Genomic DNA, 17,315 nt, shown 5'->3' on the forward strand with positions numbered 1-17,315 from the left:
TCCCTGGGGAGGATGCTGCTGGACATCCTGAAGTTCCTCTTCATATACTGTCTGGTACGAAGGTTATATATAAACCCTGCTGCTCAGAAAGCACAGCACTAGCTTGTAGATTCATTATATGAGAGATGCAAACTACACGTTGTGATATTTGTACTACTAAGAGGAATAAATGTGAACAGTTTCTGACTGCTTAGCTCCAGCATGCTAACGGCTAACCTTTCTATAGATATTACGGGACATTGTTTTTCACCAGAAACCAAATTATAGGATGCATTAAACTAAATGTTTGAACCTAAACTACATATACTTATATTTGTACCCTTAAAGATGCAGAAAATGTAAAGTCTAGCCTTCACAAAAGCTATTTTAGGACATCTCAGATTTAGCTAATCAGGGTAATTATCATCCTAACGGTTAAAATGTAGATAGTTAAGTGTTTATATATCAGTAATTTCACTCCAGAAAACATAATTATTGGATGCATTAAACAATATGTGTGAAACTAAACTAATATTCTAATATTTGTACCACTTTTAGGTCCAAAAGAGGAAGTTTAGCCTGTTTTCTTAGCTACGTGTTTAGCTTATCAGCATGCTAACAAAAAACCTACAGTTGGAACATTTCACATTTCCATCATTCTCCTGCACGTTAAGACTATCTAATATATGTACAAGAAATAAAGCAGAAGAAATGTTGAATATGTGCAGGTAAAAATGTTAAAGCCATCCAGCATCTTTACATGCTCACCTTCACTGTGTTCCTTTCAACATGCTCACATATAAGCCTGTATGTTCTGTAGGTTTCATAGAAATGCAGTCCTGAGTTTGAGAGCAGCTGTGTAACACTCTGTGACTCTACCTGCATGATTGCATACTTTTCTATTACAACTACACGTCTATTTCAAAGTGCACAACACGTTTGAAGATAAAGACAGAGAGAGAATCCTCCATTGAGGGTGGAAGGACACTACAGGCCCGTTTCATTTCATCCAGATCTCATTAATTCTGTCCCGGGGGGGAAACCGCTAACCCCTCACCACGATCCATAGGAGGACCGCTCAGCTCCCTGAAGTCTTAAAATCAATCCCAGCGAGCCCGCGGCGCTTCACGCTCGCTCAGTAGCAGCTCTTTCTGTAACACTGTCGTACCGTGTTGCTGTTTGAGAAGAAAGCAGTGTTTCAAAAGGCCCTGCAGGAGCTCAGGGTCAATCCCTGTAACAAAATGTACCATTAGATCCAGAGAAGAGAGAAGCCGCTCACGTGAGGGTAGAGGTTTCATTCCTTTAGATACCTTGTGGTACATGTGAGGAAATGCTGTGTTTCCCGTGCAGGTGCTGCTGGCGTTTGCCAACGGTCTGAACCAGCTGTACTTCTACTACGAGACGAAGGCCTCAGAGGAGCCCAACAACTGCAAAGGCATCCGCTGCGAGAGGCAGAACAACGCCTTCTCCACGTGAGTACCGTCACCACACACACTCCACCACACACGCTGCGCTGTACCTTCAGGTGTGTGTCTTTAAACGTGCTTTAAAGGAGTGAGAACACTTGTTTCTAATAAACATAGTAATGAAACACGGGAGCTGTCTGACTGAAATATAGAAGTCAGGGGTTGTTCTACAAAGGTATAGCATATACTATATTCACATTGGTTGTGTGTATTCGGTTAAATGTTTGTATCACACGCACAGCAATTACACTAATTGTAATTGATTAATCCTCTTAATATGTTAATTGGTACGTTGAGTAATCTGCTCATTTCTGCCGTGCCTCACCTCGTTTACTGTAGCTACGATCCTCTTTTTATTCCAGCAGTGTGAAAGAGTGTGTGAGGTGTTTCACCTTCTGACGGTTGTACAAATAAAACTGCATTATGAAAGATATTATGGGCTGTCTGTCGTGGCTCTCTGCTGCAGACTGAAATATCTAGTGAAAAAATATTGCCTTGAAATTTTGTTCAAATATTCATGTTCCCCTCGGGAGGAATTTGAATCTCTCCGGTGATCCCTTAAACTTCCCTTAGAAGTGAGAAAGAGATTTTTGAGTTATTATTTTAATATATTAAATATCATAGAGGGTCACACACTCCAATCACTTATTCCTGAGTTCTAAAATCATTCCTGGAGTTTAAGTGTGTCAGTGTCAGAACTGGAAAAAAAGCAATAATTTAATTTATTCAAAAAAGAAATCAAATCCTGAGTGTGTGTGTGTGTGTGTGTGTGTGTGTGTGTGTGTGTGTGTGTGTGTGTGTGTGTGTGTGTGTGTGTGTGTGTGTGTGTGTGTGTGTGTGTGTGTGTGTGTGTGTGTGTGTGTGTGTGTGTGTGTGTGTGTGTGTGTGTGTGTGTGTGTGTGTGTGTGTGTGTGTGTGTGTGTGGAAATGTGCTGCATCAACCATAACAAACACACACACACACACACACACACACACACACCTATAACTCTGCTTTAAGTGGAGGATCTGTTCTAAACCTGCATTCATCCTCCACACACCTCATGCTGTTTAATAGCTTACTCTGCACACACACACACAAACACACACACACACACACACACACGGTTTGCTGAGCAAGGCAGGCTGAATATTAATGAGGCGTGATGTTTGTTTGGATAATAGCTTTATTGATTAGTGATGGATTCCATTACAGTGCAGCACTGGAGAAGAGAGGCCAGGACAACTCTTTACACTTCATCCCGTCAGAAGTCACGTAAAGGGGTGTGTTGTCCCTGACAGTTATCACTGACAGGTGGTCCTGCAGGCGGGATGTGTCTGCAGCTTGAGTTGGGAATATTGAACTTGATAAAAAGCCTGACACCGAGACACTGAGTGACCCCTGCCTTAGTAAACAAACTGTTGTTGTTTACAGCTGCTGTCAGAGCGCTGCAGAGTGTCGTCCTCACACCGGAGCGCAGACTGCAGAGCATGCATTATGCAAACATCAGCCTGCAGCACTGACACACACACACACACACACACACACACACACACACACACACACACACACACACACACACACACACACACACACACACACACACACACACACACACACACACACACACACACACACACACACACACACACACAGCCTGCATCAACATCAGGAGGTTACAATGCCGGGATTATCTCCTCCCTGTGTGTGTGTGTGTGTGTGTGTGGTGTGGTGTGGTGTGTGTGTGTGTGTGTGTGTGTGTGTGTGTGTGTGTGTGTGTGTGTGTGTGATGCTGTAATTCACATACACTTATCAAGATTTTGCGAGATCACTTCCTGTTCTTGCCCAGGTGTCTCCTCACACATCTGTACTTCACACACACTTATCACCGTTAATGTGTTACATCGTTTAACACCACTGTGTGTGTGTCTGTGTGTGTGTGTGTGTGTGTGTGTGTGTGTGTCTGTCTGTTTGTGTGTGTGTGTGTGTGTGTGTGTGTCACTGTTTGTCACACAGAAGCTGTAAATACTGCTCACTCTGTGTCTCTCTCCCTCAGCATGGGTGATACTTTTAGAATAACTTATAGACCTCTTCTACAGAAACACCCAGAGGAAATATAAAGTCCGGATGTAACGAGAGACATTATTTTATAAAACATCACACTCCGACATTTAGTTTTCGGGAAAAGGAAGAGGTACAGAAAGAGAGTTAGATAACAGAGGAAAAGATGGATGAGAGGAAGTGAAACACGTGATGAAAAGCATACAGATACGATGAGTGAATGGATACTAGAGGGGAAGGAGAGGGAGGAGAGGTGAGAGGGAGCTCTTTATTCCTCCTCCTCTTGTTCTCCGTTTCTTTGAGCGTCCATTTTTTATCTCGTTTCGTAAGTGCGACACAATCTCACGCTCGAGTGCTTCATTCATCGTCTCTCTCTCGCTGAACACACACTCATTTCACCTGCACATTCACAGGGAACACACACCATCACTCACCCTGTACATGCAGAAACACACACACACACACACACCCTGTATACTGATTGATATAGTGATCATTCACACCAACATACATTACTGCAACACACGCACACACACACACTATGAATATTTCATGCAGCACAAATAACACACCCTGCAGACTTCTCTCTCTCTCTCTCTCTCTCCCCCCTCTCTCTCTTGTGATGTACTGTCTGCCAATTGTTTGTTCATCAAAAATTCAATAAGCTGCACTGTAACTGTGACTGTCAAACAAACACAAGACAGATATAGACCGAGGAGGGGAGTAAAGAAGGGAGAGAGGGGAGGAAGAGGGAGGGAAGAGGAAAAAATCAATGATTTAGAGCTGCTAGAGTTCAGGTTTATTAGCCGTCATATAATTAAAAAATCAGTTTACTTTAAAAGATGGTTGAATGGTTGGTCGGTCGGTCTGTCGGTCGGTCGGTCGGTCGGTCGGTCGGTCGGTCTGTCGGTCTGTCGGTCTGTCGGTCGGTCTGTCGGTCGGTCGATCTGTCGGTCTGTCGATCTGTCGGTCGGTCGATCGGTCGGTCTGTCGATCTGTCGGTCGGTCGGTCTGTCGGTCTGTCGGTCGGTCTGTTGGTCTGTCGGCCGGTCTGTCGGTCTGTCGGTCTGTTGGTCGGTCTGTCGGTCTGTCGGTCTGTCGGTCGGTCTGTCGGTCTGTCGGTCTGTCGGTCTGTCGGTCGGTCTGTCGGTCGGTCGATCTGTCGGTCTGTCGATCTGTCGGTCGGTCTGTCGGTCTGTCGGTCTGTCGGTCTGTCGGTCTGTCGGTCTGTCGGTCGGTCTGTCGGTCGGTCGATCTGTCGGTCTGTCGATCTGTCGGTCGGTCGATCGGTCGGTCTGTCGATCTGTCGGTCGGTCGGTCTGTCGGTCTGTCGGTCGGTCTGTTGGTCTGTCGGCCGGTCTGTCGGTCTGTCGGTCTGTTGGTCGGTCTGTCGGTCTGTCGGTCTGTCGGTCGGTCTGTCTGCCGGTCTGCCGGTCGGTCGGCCTGTCGGTCGGTCGGTCGGTCGGTCTGCGGTCTGTCTGTCGGTCGGTCGATCTGTCGGTCGGTCGGTCGGTCGGTCGGTCGGTCGGTCGGTCGGTCGGTCGGTCGGTCGGTCGGTCGGTCGGTTTAGGAAAAAGGGATAATTTTGAAACATTATCTGACGTTTTTAAAAAGTCGACATTTAGAAAAAAAATCTGAACTTTGAAAAAACGTCAGATCTTTTAAGAACAAATGATTTTCAAATTCGGAAAGAAATGTCCAATTATTTTTCTAAATGATCTATTTATTCCAAAGAACTCAGCCACTATTTCCTGTGGAGTTTCTCTCTGTGTTTCTTCCTCTGCAGTCTTTTTGTTTCCATCTGGATTCACATTTCAGAGAGCCAGAGAGTCCCACGTCGTTTCACTTCCATCAACGTGACGACTGATTTTTTAATCTATTATGGCTTCCAGCTCCTGTCAGGAGGAGTTTGAGTAAAAACCGAGCGATAAATGGATTTTGCTGTTTAGTTTTACAGCAGTACGACACGTCTCATATCTTTTACATCAGCCTGCCTACCGCTGAAGGCTTTTATTCTCAACTCTTATTTATTTCCTCACATGCATTTACAAGCAGCTCTCAAAGATTTAGGAAGTCGTAAGCAATCGGTAACACAAGATGCTCCATTTGGTTTTATGTGCAGACATTAAATACGGGCAAATATGAGCCTTGAATTTGTTCTGCTGCGGATTTACAGACATGATGAACTTCTATCGTACAGGGAAAGACAAATAATGACAGTCACAGATAAATAAATGATCGTCTGCAGCTTTTTTAATGTCTGCCATCAGTTAGATGTGTTGGAAGACACTCTGAGGATCCTAACTGACAAATAAACTGCACAGGAACAACCGTTTATTCATCACATCTGCAGATCTTTATAGATAGAAGTTATTTGTATGTGTCACTTTGAGTGTTCCTGCTGCTTTATCTGAAGGTGTTTTATTGTGTGTGTGGCTGGTGGAGTCACACACACACTTTAATCTGCATATTTCATCTTATTCTTCATCTTACGCCTAAACGTTTTAATATAACTTTTCACACAAATCACAAATCCCCACAGGAATGAATGGGAAATCGACTAAACAGAGCTCAAAGTCATCCAACTTTGCGGTCACACTGCTTCGCCAAACTTTTGCAGAAAAATAAAGGTTGAAGGTTTAATCAGCTCTCTAGACTCTCGACTTTATTGGACTAAAAGGGTTTTTTGATATATGGAATGCTTCGTCTACAATCACCGTTTAAGTTCTGTGTAATTTTCTGAGCGTTTCACGGTTATAATGGGTGTGTATCACCCGTTAGACTGTAGAGGGCTTTTAAAATCTCTTAAAACTGCTGTGAATCCCATAATATTCACTCCTTTTATATGATGTTAGATTATTTTAGTAGCAAATTTAGTCAGCGTTGTCTCCATACCTTCATTATATCAAATGGATGTACAAATCTGGCCCAAAAGTGACCTTTAGTGACAAAAACCTGCTGTCTCGCCATAGACTCCCATGTGAAAAGTGCAGTGGGTCGCTTTGGTCCCCTTGTTGCCGGGCAGACTGTAGTTCTTGTTTGATGAATCCTTCAAAATAAAAGTCCTCTTGTGTCCTCAGGTTGTTCGAGACGCTGCAGTCGTTGTTCTGGTCGATATTCGGGCTGCTGAATCTGTACGTGACCAACGTGAAGGCGCGGCACGAGTTCACGGAGTTTGTCGGCGCGACGATGTTCGGGACGTACAACGTGATCTCGCTGGTGGTGCTGCTCAACATGCTCATCGCCATGATGAACAACTCCTACCAGCTCATCGCCGTGAGTCACGACGATGCATAGAGACTGGAAAAATGTGATAAATGATTCAGAAAATATCCCAATCTTTACAGTTAGATTTGCTTTAATGTAAAATAGAATTCCTCCAGGATGAATTCAGTATCCTGATCTGATCTTCCAGTCAACTCACAGTCTTGTAGTCTGCCTTATATTCTAAATAAACAACATAATAACATCCATAAAGCATCATAATCCCCTCCTCTCAGACTCCCCTGACCTCCTCTGCTCCTCTTCCTCCTGCAGGATCACGCCGACATCGAGTGGAAGTTCGCTCGCACCAAACTGTGGATGAGTTACTTTGACGAGGGCGGGACGCTGCCCCCGCCCTTCAACATCATCCCCAGCCCCAAGTCCATCCTGTACCTGCTGCTGTGGCTCCACAACAAGCTGTGCAGGGGGGGCGGCCTCGCTGGGGAGGACTCGCACAAGTGTGAGAACCTCCGGGAGTTCACGGTAAGAGAAGACACCACCTGTAAAAGCTTTTCTCTATTTGATTTCATGTTATTTGTGTTTCCTTCTTATTATTTTGAGTCGCAAGTTTAAGTTTGACTTTATGATATTTTTTTACTTCATTTGATCATTTATTGCATATTTTTACTTCAAAATTCTAGCTTTTTTTTTTGTTATTTGCAGTTTTTTCTTTTTTTTAGCATTTGACTTTTGGTTGATATTTTCTAAACATTTCTTCATTTTTTATATATATGTTTTTAAATTCTCCTTTTGTGTGCAGTCTCTGTAAAAAAGCATTTAATTATTTAATTTGTAACATGTTTTTAACGTTACTTTTTAAATAAAATAAAATGAGTCTGGTGCCTTGGTCATGGGCACCATGGCAGAGACCAGGGGGTGAACTGGGACCCCTCCAAGTCCACACTCCATATGCAGTCCACACAGCAGCTCCTTTTGCTCATTTATTTGCCTTTATTGTTTGTGTCATCCATGTTCAGCACCCTGCGCCTCAGAGAAACCATATTTTATTCATGTGTTTATGTAAAAAGGTATTTGATTTGGATTTATTGTGACCAGCTGCAGCTTTGCTCGTCACTTTGACTTTCATTCCTCCGCGCTCCACTTCAGACTAAACTCCCCGAGTCGCTAACCTGGAGGAGAAATGCTTTATTTATTCGTGTGCAGCCTAATACGCTGCCGTGGCCATCTGCAAGTCACCGAAGCGTCATGCAAACAAGCTGCGATCCTCCAAAAACACAACAACATCCCATATGCTGGAACTCATGTTAACAAGTCACAGAGGACTCAGAGCGGTGGAGAGTTCAGAGAGGACGCACAGGTTCAGAAATGTGACTGCAGGGAGAATCTGCTTTATTTCCCTCCGTTATGTCAGAAAACATGGAAAGTTGAGTCAATATGAAATATTTAAAACACAGTCCTGTCACTGCATGCTCTTCTTTACATATTCCTACTCAAAGTCCTCATTTTGCCAGTTTTATTCAGCTTTAAGTCTAAAAAAACAGCATTGCACACTGCTCTTCTCATCAGCAGTATAAGCAGGGTACTTCACTGTCAGTTTACTATTGTAATGTCCTCTGTACTTAAGGACTTCCTTTTTGTGCTTCCTTTATGCAAACAACAAATTAGATTAGCTTTTAAAGAGGACATACTGTATTAAAGTTTGAAAAGGAAGTGATGTTTTTAAAGAGAGGTAGAGTAGAGGTTTAAAGTAGAACAAAGAAACACAAAAATCAGTGAAGAAAGAAGTGACATATATATTAAGAGAAACACAGTCAGACATCAGCTGTGTGTCTGCAAGCAGATAAACACATCCAACAGTCAGTCATCTGGAGACACACACACACACACACACACACACACACACACACACACACACACACACACACACACACACTCTCTCCCTTGATCAGATCTCTGTGTGAACTCGTGTGGGCTGGCTTATATAATTCAGCCGACTCCAGTTGAGGTGAACATGCCAGCTGCACTGTGTGTGTGTGTGTGTGTGTGTGTGTGTGTGTGTGTGTGTGTGTGTGTGTGTGTGTGTGTGTGTGTGTGTGTGTGTGTGTGTGTGTGTGTGTGTGTGTGTGTGTGTGTGTGTGTGTGTGTGTGTGTGTGTGTGTGTGTGTGCGTGCGTGCGTGCGTGCGTGCGTGCGTGCGTGCGTGCGTGCGTGCGTGCGTGCGTGCGTGTGTGTGTGTGTACAGAGTAAGCTCATAAACAGCATGAGATGTGGAAGATGTGGGGAGGATGAATGCAGGTTTAGAACAGATCCTTCACTTTGAGCTTCATTTAGGCAACATGTGGCTGATGGTTCTTGGTGTGATTGGGCAAAATGATATTATTATGTCTCTGCGTATTGTAATTTAAGTTACAAGATGAAAAACTACATCCTTTCACCTCTTTTTGCTCCAAATTCTGCTTTAAAATGTTGTTTTCAAATGACGAGAGACTATGGCTAATCACAGGATATTAAGGAGCAAGAACATTCTGGGTTTGTTGACTCATTTCACTTTTAAGGACAAAACCATTCACGAAGAATTGCCCAAAAGGAGGGGAAGACCAAATATAATCAATGTTTAAAGCACTCTTAAACCCTCTTGTGTTAAACAGACTGAGTCCGGCTGTTTAGTGGAAGAATAATAAAAGTGGAAGGGAACTTTTTGCCTTAAACTGTATGATTTGCATTTGACCTTTGATACAATATGCATTAAAACTACTTTAACAGAGAGCAGATGTTTCCTACCGGCTGTCCTGCAAATGCAAATGTGCGTGCATATACTTTTGGAGAAAAACCCCAAACAACCGGAGGAACATCCTGCAGCTATTTAAGCACTCAACCCATAAAGAAATGCTTAAATCACATTTGTTTTATTTCACTTTGTATTTATTATTGAATGCACACTTATCCTAATGTGTGTTTCTCTAGTTGTGACTGTTTCCTGTCTCTCTGTTTTGCTTTAAGTTACAGGAAGCTGCATGCTAAACCTGTTTACGCTGCAGAAAATGCTAAAAAAGGAAGCCTTTGAAGACGTGTCAAAGAGATGTTTATTGACTTTATTTAAATCGACTTTTGCTTTCATAATACTTTCTGATTTCCTCTTTTAAATTGCTTTTTTTTTGCCTTTCTTCAGTTTTTAGTTAGAAAACGCTGCAGGAATAAAAACTTTGTTCCTGCAGCGTTTGGCAGAGCGTGCTGTCTCTCTCTAAAATAAAATCTCTGAACACTTGATGTAATTGCCTCTAAAGTTTAATGAGGTGAGGAGATCCTCTCATTTCTGTCACTGCAGGGGGTCTCTCCAAAATAAAAGCCCTACACCCATTTTTTTAATGGAGGCAAAATGATGAACTGCCTTCATTAATCAGCAGCTCTCCGATGTGAAGAATGATAGTCATTCTGCGAGCCTGGAGGCCATTTATCCCCGGTTCTCCTTTGTTCCAATTTCTGATAATTATTCTTCGAAAGAGTGTGTAGCTATTAAAAACATAGATGTGGATTTTATAACGAAAGTGTGTGTGATAGGAGGTTTAATGCAGAACTGTGTTTAACGTGGTGATCTGTTTTTGTGTTTGCAGGAACGCCACGCTGACAGTCTGATTCAGAACCAGCATTACCAGGTCAGTGTGTGTGTGTGTGTGTGTGTGTGTGTACGATAGGTGGTGACCCTTAACCTTGATGACAGTCATCCTTTCAATCGATCAATACTCCTGTGTCAGCAGCCCTGGATTAATTCCTTCAATTTCAAAATAAAAGTCTGTCTTTAGTCAATATCATTAATTCGTAAATTATCGTGTGTGTGTGTGTGTGTGTGTGCGTGCGTGCCCCTTAAACAAACCAGTACCTTATCCAACCTTAAGAGGTATAACTAAAAGTAACATTTGTGTTTGAGTTAGCTTAGCTTAGCATAATGAATGGAAACAGGTGGAAACAGCTAGCGTAGCTCATCTTAAGGAAACAAGCTCTTCCTATCACCTCATCTTAAGATCACTGTAAAGACATTATGCATCTATTGTGTTTGAACACACACACTTAAGTTTTACGGGGGGGGTTTGGGACTATCATTTGAGAGCAGGGATTTGGATTGTCTTTTAGACCTGAAGTGTTTTTGTCACGGTGAGTTAGCCAGGCATCCATCTTCTCATGCAAGAATGAAAATATATTTCCCAAATTGTCAAACTAGGAATAAAAGGAAAGCTCAAAGTCTGCAACCTCAGGCTCTTCTCAGATTTCTATCTCTGTGGTTTGGCTTGTCTTCTTCCTGCAGAGATTTAGAAATGTACGGTGTCTTCAGAGGAAAGTGAAAGTGAGCAAGAGAAACATTTCATTGTTGTTGGCAGCCATGATGTTATTCTGATTAGCTTTTGGGGGATTTATGTTGCGAATAAATGGATATCTTGTGTTCTGACACCTCACATTGGCTGTGTGTGTGTGTGTGTGTGTGTGTGTGTGTGTGTGTGTGTGTGTGTGTGTGTGTGTGTGTGTGTGTGTGTGTGTGTGTGTGTGTGTGTTTGTGTGTGTGTGTGTGTGGCGCCAGTACTTTGTGTTTGGCAGCGCGGATCGCTGCTTTGATTCCCGTCCATGTTCTGAAGGATTGCTGCAGGAACGTGCCCTTCACTTTAACTTTGAGTGTGTGGTGTGTTCCTGGCAGAGGAGGAGAGTGACAGGTGTTACTGTGGGAGGATGCAGTGTGTGTGTGTGTGTGTGTGTGTGTGTGTGTGTGTGTGTGTGTGTGTGTGTGTGTGTGTGTGTGTATTACCGCCCACTGAGCACCAAATGCTGGATAAATCTCTCTTTGCTCTTTAAATCAATCAGGGTCATCCGTCTCTTTGGCTGATTACTTAAGGAGATAAATAACATTTGATTTCATCACTTGGTTTTTAATATTCTGACAAAGTGAACGAGAGTTTCATACTTTCCCACCGTCTCCAACAGGAAGTGATCCGCAGCCTGGTGAAGAGGTACGTGGCGGCCATGATACGCAGCGCCAAGACGGACGAGGGACTGACGGAGGAAAACTTTAAGGTGGAGTATTGTTAGCTGAAGTGTCCGTGCTTTAATGTTCAAAACACTCTTTATTTTTCTCACCCTGCCTGCAAAAAATAATAAGAAAAGTCTCAAAATTATGAGCAAGTCGGAATTCCAGAAATAAATCTAATTCTGTAAAAATAATTATATTATTTAAAAAAAGGATAATCCGAAAAAAAGTCAAAATTCTGCAAAGAAACCACATTCTGCCTGTGCTGCAGCTCCTCTTTTCACCCCGTGTGAAACCAGAGCTGCTCTGATTGGTTAGCTGGCTGCTTCTGTTGTGATTGGTCAACCTCTTAGAGATGTCCCGCCCCTGAGCCTGTCACGTACAGTGTGTTGTCACTATGTTCTGGAGGTAAACAGAGTAGGTCAACAGGAATATTAGGGCCCCTTTAAATAGAGGGAGTGTTGGTAGAAAGATTTAAGGTGGGAAACGAGCTACTGTTGTCAGGGACTCGATCAAGGGATCCAAATAAGTGGATAATGAAAAAGCTGAAACACAAATGAACTTTATACAAAATTCTATAAATACATTGACATAATTACCCCTCTGCACTTTCATAATCACCAACATTTTTTGCTTGTCATTTAATTACATATATGCTTATTTAAGTCATTTGATCAAAACGTTTTCAGTGCCTTTATTGATTTGCATTGGAAAAATATTAAGATGTAGTATTGATTTCATATTTGTCAGCCCTTACTATATCTGATCTGGATTTTAAATGTATTTACATGATATTTATAATTGTTTTATCCTCTGTATGTCACTTGAGACTATGATTTTAAACTTCTAACAGCAAAAAACACCCTTTTATAACTTCCAGGATAAGGGTTAGCAGCTGGTTATTCACACCAAAAGGCAGAGCTGCTCATAAAGATGTTTAACAACTATTTCCCCGACTGCCCAAGATCCACAGCTACTCCAAAAAATCCTTGTGGAACCGTAAATTATTCCAAAGTGTTTCCCATGATGCCTCTGGAGCGCAGCCTGGGCTTTGAAGTGGAACATTCCTCCGGGCTTTAAGACACAAAAACAACATCAGGTGCACATCGGGCTGAATCCCCCTCACACACTCTGACCCTGTGTGTGTGTGTGTGTGTGTGGGATGAGTAGTCTTAAAGTGCTCAGATTGTTCATGGGTTTAAAATGTGCGTCTAACATCAGCTGCATGTTGAAGTGAATCATGTTTTTCCCCCGGAGGAATAACCCTACATGTGCAGCGTTTGGATCCCAGATGGCGAGTGAAAAAGCTGTGATGGTGTCTTAAAACAAAACAGAATCAAAGTGTCCTGGTGCATGGTATCTGGTTTATGCCCAGTAAGCTGAATTTAAAGGGGCCCTATCATGCTCATGTTTACGTACCTATTGTGACATGCTTTAGGCCTAAGTTTCAAAAAGCTCGTTATTTTTCTCATTCTGCACCTCTTTTCACCCTCTGACTGAAACCAGAGCCCAGCCTGCTCTGATTGGTTCACTGCCCGGCTTTATTTAGCCTTTTCTTTGATAACAGGGAGATGAGTGGAGTATTTCCCTCCTCTCTCTTCAGTCTCTGCTTCCTCCACTTATCCTCCCTCCTCCTCGTCTTCTTGACCTTTACCTTCCTCTCCTCCTGAGTCCTTACCTCCTCTTCACCTTCTGCCTCTTATCATTGATGTCTCACCTCCCCTCCCTCCTCCCCCTCTTCTTCCTCTCTGTGGTTTTATGTCTGTGTTTCCCCTTCTTCTTTTTGTCCTCGTTATTATCTGTTATTAAATTAAACTCACCCCCCTCTCTCTCTCTCTGTCTCCCTCCAGGAGTTGAAGCAGGACATCTCTAGTTTCCGCTACGAGGTCCTGGATCTCCTCGGTAACCGCCGTCCCCCCAGGCGACACTACTCCTCGTCCAGTGAGACAGCGAGAGACGACGGCGCCGCGGCATCAGAGGACGACAGCGAATCGGGCGACGGCTGCTCGAGCCAGAGGGCAAGGGGCGTGACCTTCGTGACGCCGCTGGAGGAGGAGGAAAAGAGGCCGTCGCCGACGCTCGGTGTGTCCGCGCTGGTGCGCTCCATCTCGGGCATGACCCGGATAGAAGGAGTGGGCGACGAGGACGATGAGGAGGAGATGGAGGAGGAAGAGGAGGAGGAAGAGGAGGGGAAACCAAAGAGCAACGGGCTGAAGACGACCGTCGTCCCTCCGTCCTCCTCCAGCATGTCCCCGTCTTTTACTTCGACTTTCTCCTCGTCATTCGCCCGCACCAGGAGTCGCCTGCAGCGCCTCTCAGCCCCCGGAGCCAAAACGGACTCCTTCAAACGCCTCTCCTTCCTGTTTTCCCGCTCAAAACGCAGAGCCCCCCCCATGCCGCTACAGTCCCCGTCCTCCTACACAATATCCGACGGGTTCCTGCGCCCCCTGGGGAGCCACGACTTCGGACTAGGTGGTGAGGACGTGACGAGGAGCGAGACGCACCTTCACGAGGTGGGCCGCCGCCGCCGGTCGGGCGACATCATCGGCGACCCGTCGTTCTCCCCCCGGAGGACGAACGGCGGGCGGGACTCCCTCCTCCTGGCGCTGCCCCTCCCCCCCCCGTGCCCCTGCCAATCCCTGCACTGTGCTTCCAACATGTCCGAGTCCAGCTCGCGCCTCCTGGACTCCAGCGAGGACGTTTTCCAGGGCGGAGGTGTGGGAGGAGCGGGCGGCGGTGTGGACGGAGGAGGGGGGCTGATGATGATGGGCGGGTGGGTTGGACCCTGTGGTGATGATGTCATCGGAGACAGCTGTGATGTCATAGAGGACTCCGTCACCACGCAGCTATAGAAGGGACGGACAAACTGTTGTTTACTTTCCTTTTGTTTTTAAAAATGGCGCTCGGAGGGAGGGAGACAGGGTTAGGGTTAGAGAGAGAGGAAACGGCGGAATGTTCTAGAACCCCGACGGGACGGGTTCTGGAACCCCCCTCCGCGCCGAGGGTTCTAGAATGCGAGAATTTCGAAGAAAAGAACAAAGAACGTTTCTTTCCATGATGGTGGTTTTTGAGAGGGAACGGCAAATGGCGGATGTTCATAAAGACAGTTTGACACATCGCTATCCACTCTGTTCATGACAAGAAGAACATTCTAGAGAAGTGACAAGCTAGCAGGCGCTATACTCGGAGAGCTAGGAAGCTAACCGCTACTGAAGCTGCATTCACATGATGCGCCATTTGGGTTCAGTCATGGCATTAGTGTCATTACTATGTTAACATCCCCTGCTAGCTTGCACCGCTACATCTGTCATCTGTGACACGTTCAAATATCAGCGGTAAACAAGTAATTGAAGTAATTCATTTGAGCGGTGCATAAAAACACAACAGCATCGTAGAGGCGTTTCACTATCACGTGAATGCAGCTTTAGCTAAGAGGCGCATTAGGGAGAGACATCACAAGCTAAGCTACTTAGTGAGCTAACTAGCTAGAGAGCACAGGAGTTACCAAAGTAATCCACTATCAAGCTAACCCGCTAGTCGGCTATCTAACTAGCCAGTGAGGTTTTTCAAGAGGGTTTCATTTACTATAAAAACATTTCGTAGAAATTAAAATTAGCTTCGATCATTACTGTCGTGTTTCCTTAGCCTTTTTCTGATGTTCTTACCCTTCACACAGAGTAGGTCTGATGATATGGACATTTTACTACATAAATATTGTGGCTACGAAGATGTTCAATAAGTATATTATCGCTGTCTAAAAACAAAACTAAAACGTTATTTAAATGTGCGTTTTATCTGTTTTTGGCTAATTAATTCCGCTTATTTGTGCGTCTGAATCGAGACAAAGAGCAAGTCATTGTATGTTTTTAAATGACATCATATATACGATACCTTCACACACATAGAAACTGCTTTTCTAGTCTCAACTGTTTCTCCTTTTTATCCGCCAAACTCGTCTTTATCAACCTCGGCCATTTCCCACGCTTTCCACCACAGAAGAAGAAGGGAGGATATTTAAAGGGAGGGCTCATCTTTTATCCTCTTTCCTCTGGGAGATCCAAACACGCATGATTATCACGGATTTACAAGAAGCCAAAGCGACTTTTTCTGTTTGGTTTTTCAACACTTTCCCTTTAACCAAACTCCAAAAATCCTCCACTGGAGCCCCTTCACCTTGGGATGAAAAAGGGATGCAACTTAAAGCCACCCAAATGGAACGGGACAAATGGAATAAACCTCCCCTTTAACTGGAATTTGATGGATTTATCCGAAGATCCCTGGGATTGTTTTTGGGAGTTTTGCTGTGGATAGCCTGCACCCTCTCTCTCTGCTTCAACAAGGGCCAAGGAACTTTCTTTTCTCCTTCTAGCAGTTATACTAGTAATAATAATAATAACAATAAGAGACTTTAATAATAGTAAATGAGGACTATTCTGGTTTCTTAAGACTGTCTTTGCTTCTCTTTGAGTTGCCTACGTTACCCTGGCTTCTCGTACAGCTCTTCCTTAATAAGTACACTTTAACCTACAGATATTTATTGTGAGGAGGGGAGATGATGATGTGTGAATGGGTGGAAATAAAAGGTGTGTGGGGGGGAGGAATACCGGGAAAGAGACGCCTTTCTATCTGGGAAATCTATTTTAAAAAGGGAAATTGCACCAGAATTTCATCATGATTTTTATTTCATTTTGAACGGTTGGCATGAGCAGAGGCTGTTGAATTTTTACTCTGCTTTATATAAGAACTGTCAGAGGAGGAAGTAGAGAAATTATGCATGTTTGATCAAAAATAACCACAGTTACCTGCAACACACACACACACACACACACACACACACACACACACACACACACACACACACACACACACACACACACACACACACACACACACACACACACACACAGGTGAAATATCAGATGTGTGATGAGCAGCTCCTGGAAAAATGTTTTACCCTTTTTGGAATTTCTTTACACACACACCTCGGGCCAATGCTGCGACCACCTGCTGTTTGAGCACCAGCGGCGACAGGATGCATCAACGTATTTCTAATAAATCCCCCCTAAAAATGTCACGATGTAACCATGGAGACCCCATAACCCCCGGCTCAGCAGCCTGTAATCATAATGTCACGTCCTAAGTGCTCGGTGATGACACCCGTCTCTATTGGCTTTAAAAATAATCGATTTCACGACGTTTCAGAACAACACAGAGACAGCGTCTAACTAACTGTCTCTGCCAGCTTTCGTTTAGCTGCTGTTTCTCCACTTTAATCTCTCTCCTTTTCCGTTGACTCTGGAGTGTGTTGCTTCTCTAGATGTCCCCTTGGTTACTCGTTCCCTTGTAGTGTCCATTTCATATTGTTTTTACCACCACAGGAGCCTTTCAGATCTGGGTTTCTTTGATCAATAAGAATTCTGGGTTCGGATGATGTTTAGGCACTGTCCTAATGCTTTTTACTTCTAAACCTGCCCTCATCAAGAACTTTGTATGTGAAAGGCTCCAGCCTTAAGAACTTGACTTTGATTTGGTGAAAAATGGTTAAAAGTTTTTGAGACAGGGCTCCAGATGAAGCTTTACAAGCAAGATTGTAA

At 44.0% G+C, this 17,315-nt stretch overlaps 1 protein-coding gene across 1 annotated transcript in view; it reads left to right on the forward strand.

The window, feature by feature from the left end:
- Nucleotides 1-16,555, forward strand: part of trpc5a (transient receptor potential cation channel, subfamily C, member 5a) — a 74,506-nt gene extending 57,951 nt beyond the window's left edge. The window contains exons 12-18 of the mRNA XM_063901031.1: nucleotides 1-54; nucleotides 1,330-1,451; nucleotides 6,567-6,762; nucleotides 7,024-7,233; nucleotides 10,322-10,363; nucleotides 11,679-11,768; nucleotides 13,572-16,555. The exon at nucleotides 1-54 is cut by the window's left edge and continues 147 nt beyond it. Coding sequence (XP_063757101.1) covers nucleotides 1-54; nucleotides 1,330-1,451; nucleotides 6,567-6,762; nucleotides 7,024-7,233; nucleotides 10,322-10,363; nucleotides 11,679-11,768; nucleotides 13,572-14,573 — 1,716 coding nt within the window. The 3' untranslated portion in view covers nucleotides 14,574-16,555. The remainder of the gene's footprint in view (nucleotides 55-1,329; nucleotides 1,452-6,566; nucleotides 6,763-7,023; nucleotides 7,234-10,321; nucleotides 10,364-11,678; nucleotides 11,769-13,571) is intronic.
- Nucleotides 16,556-17,315: the final 760 nt, after the last annotated feature.

The sequence above is a fragment of the Eleginops maclovinus genome, chromosome 14, assembly GCF_036324505.1.
Source record: "Eleginops maclovinus isolate JMC-PN-2008 ecotype Puerto Natales chromosome 14, JC_Emac_rtc_rv5, whole genome shotgun sequence".
In the NCBI taxonomy this organism is placed as follows: domain Eukaryota; kingdom Metazoa; phylum Chordata; class Actinopteri; order Perciformes; family Eleginopidae; genus Eleginops; species Eleginops maclovinus.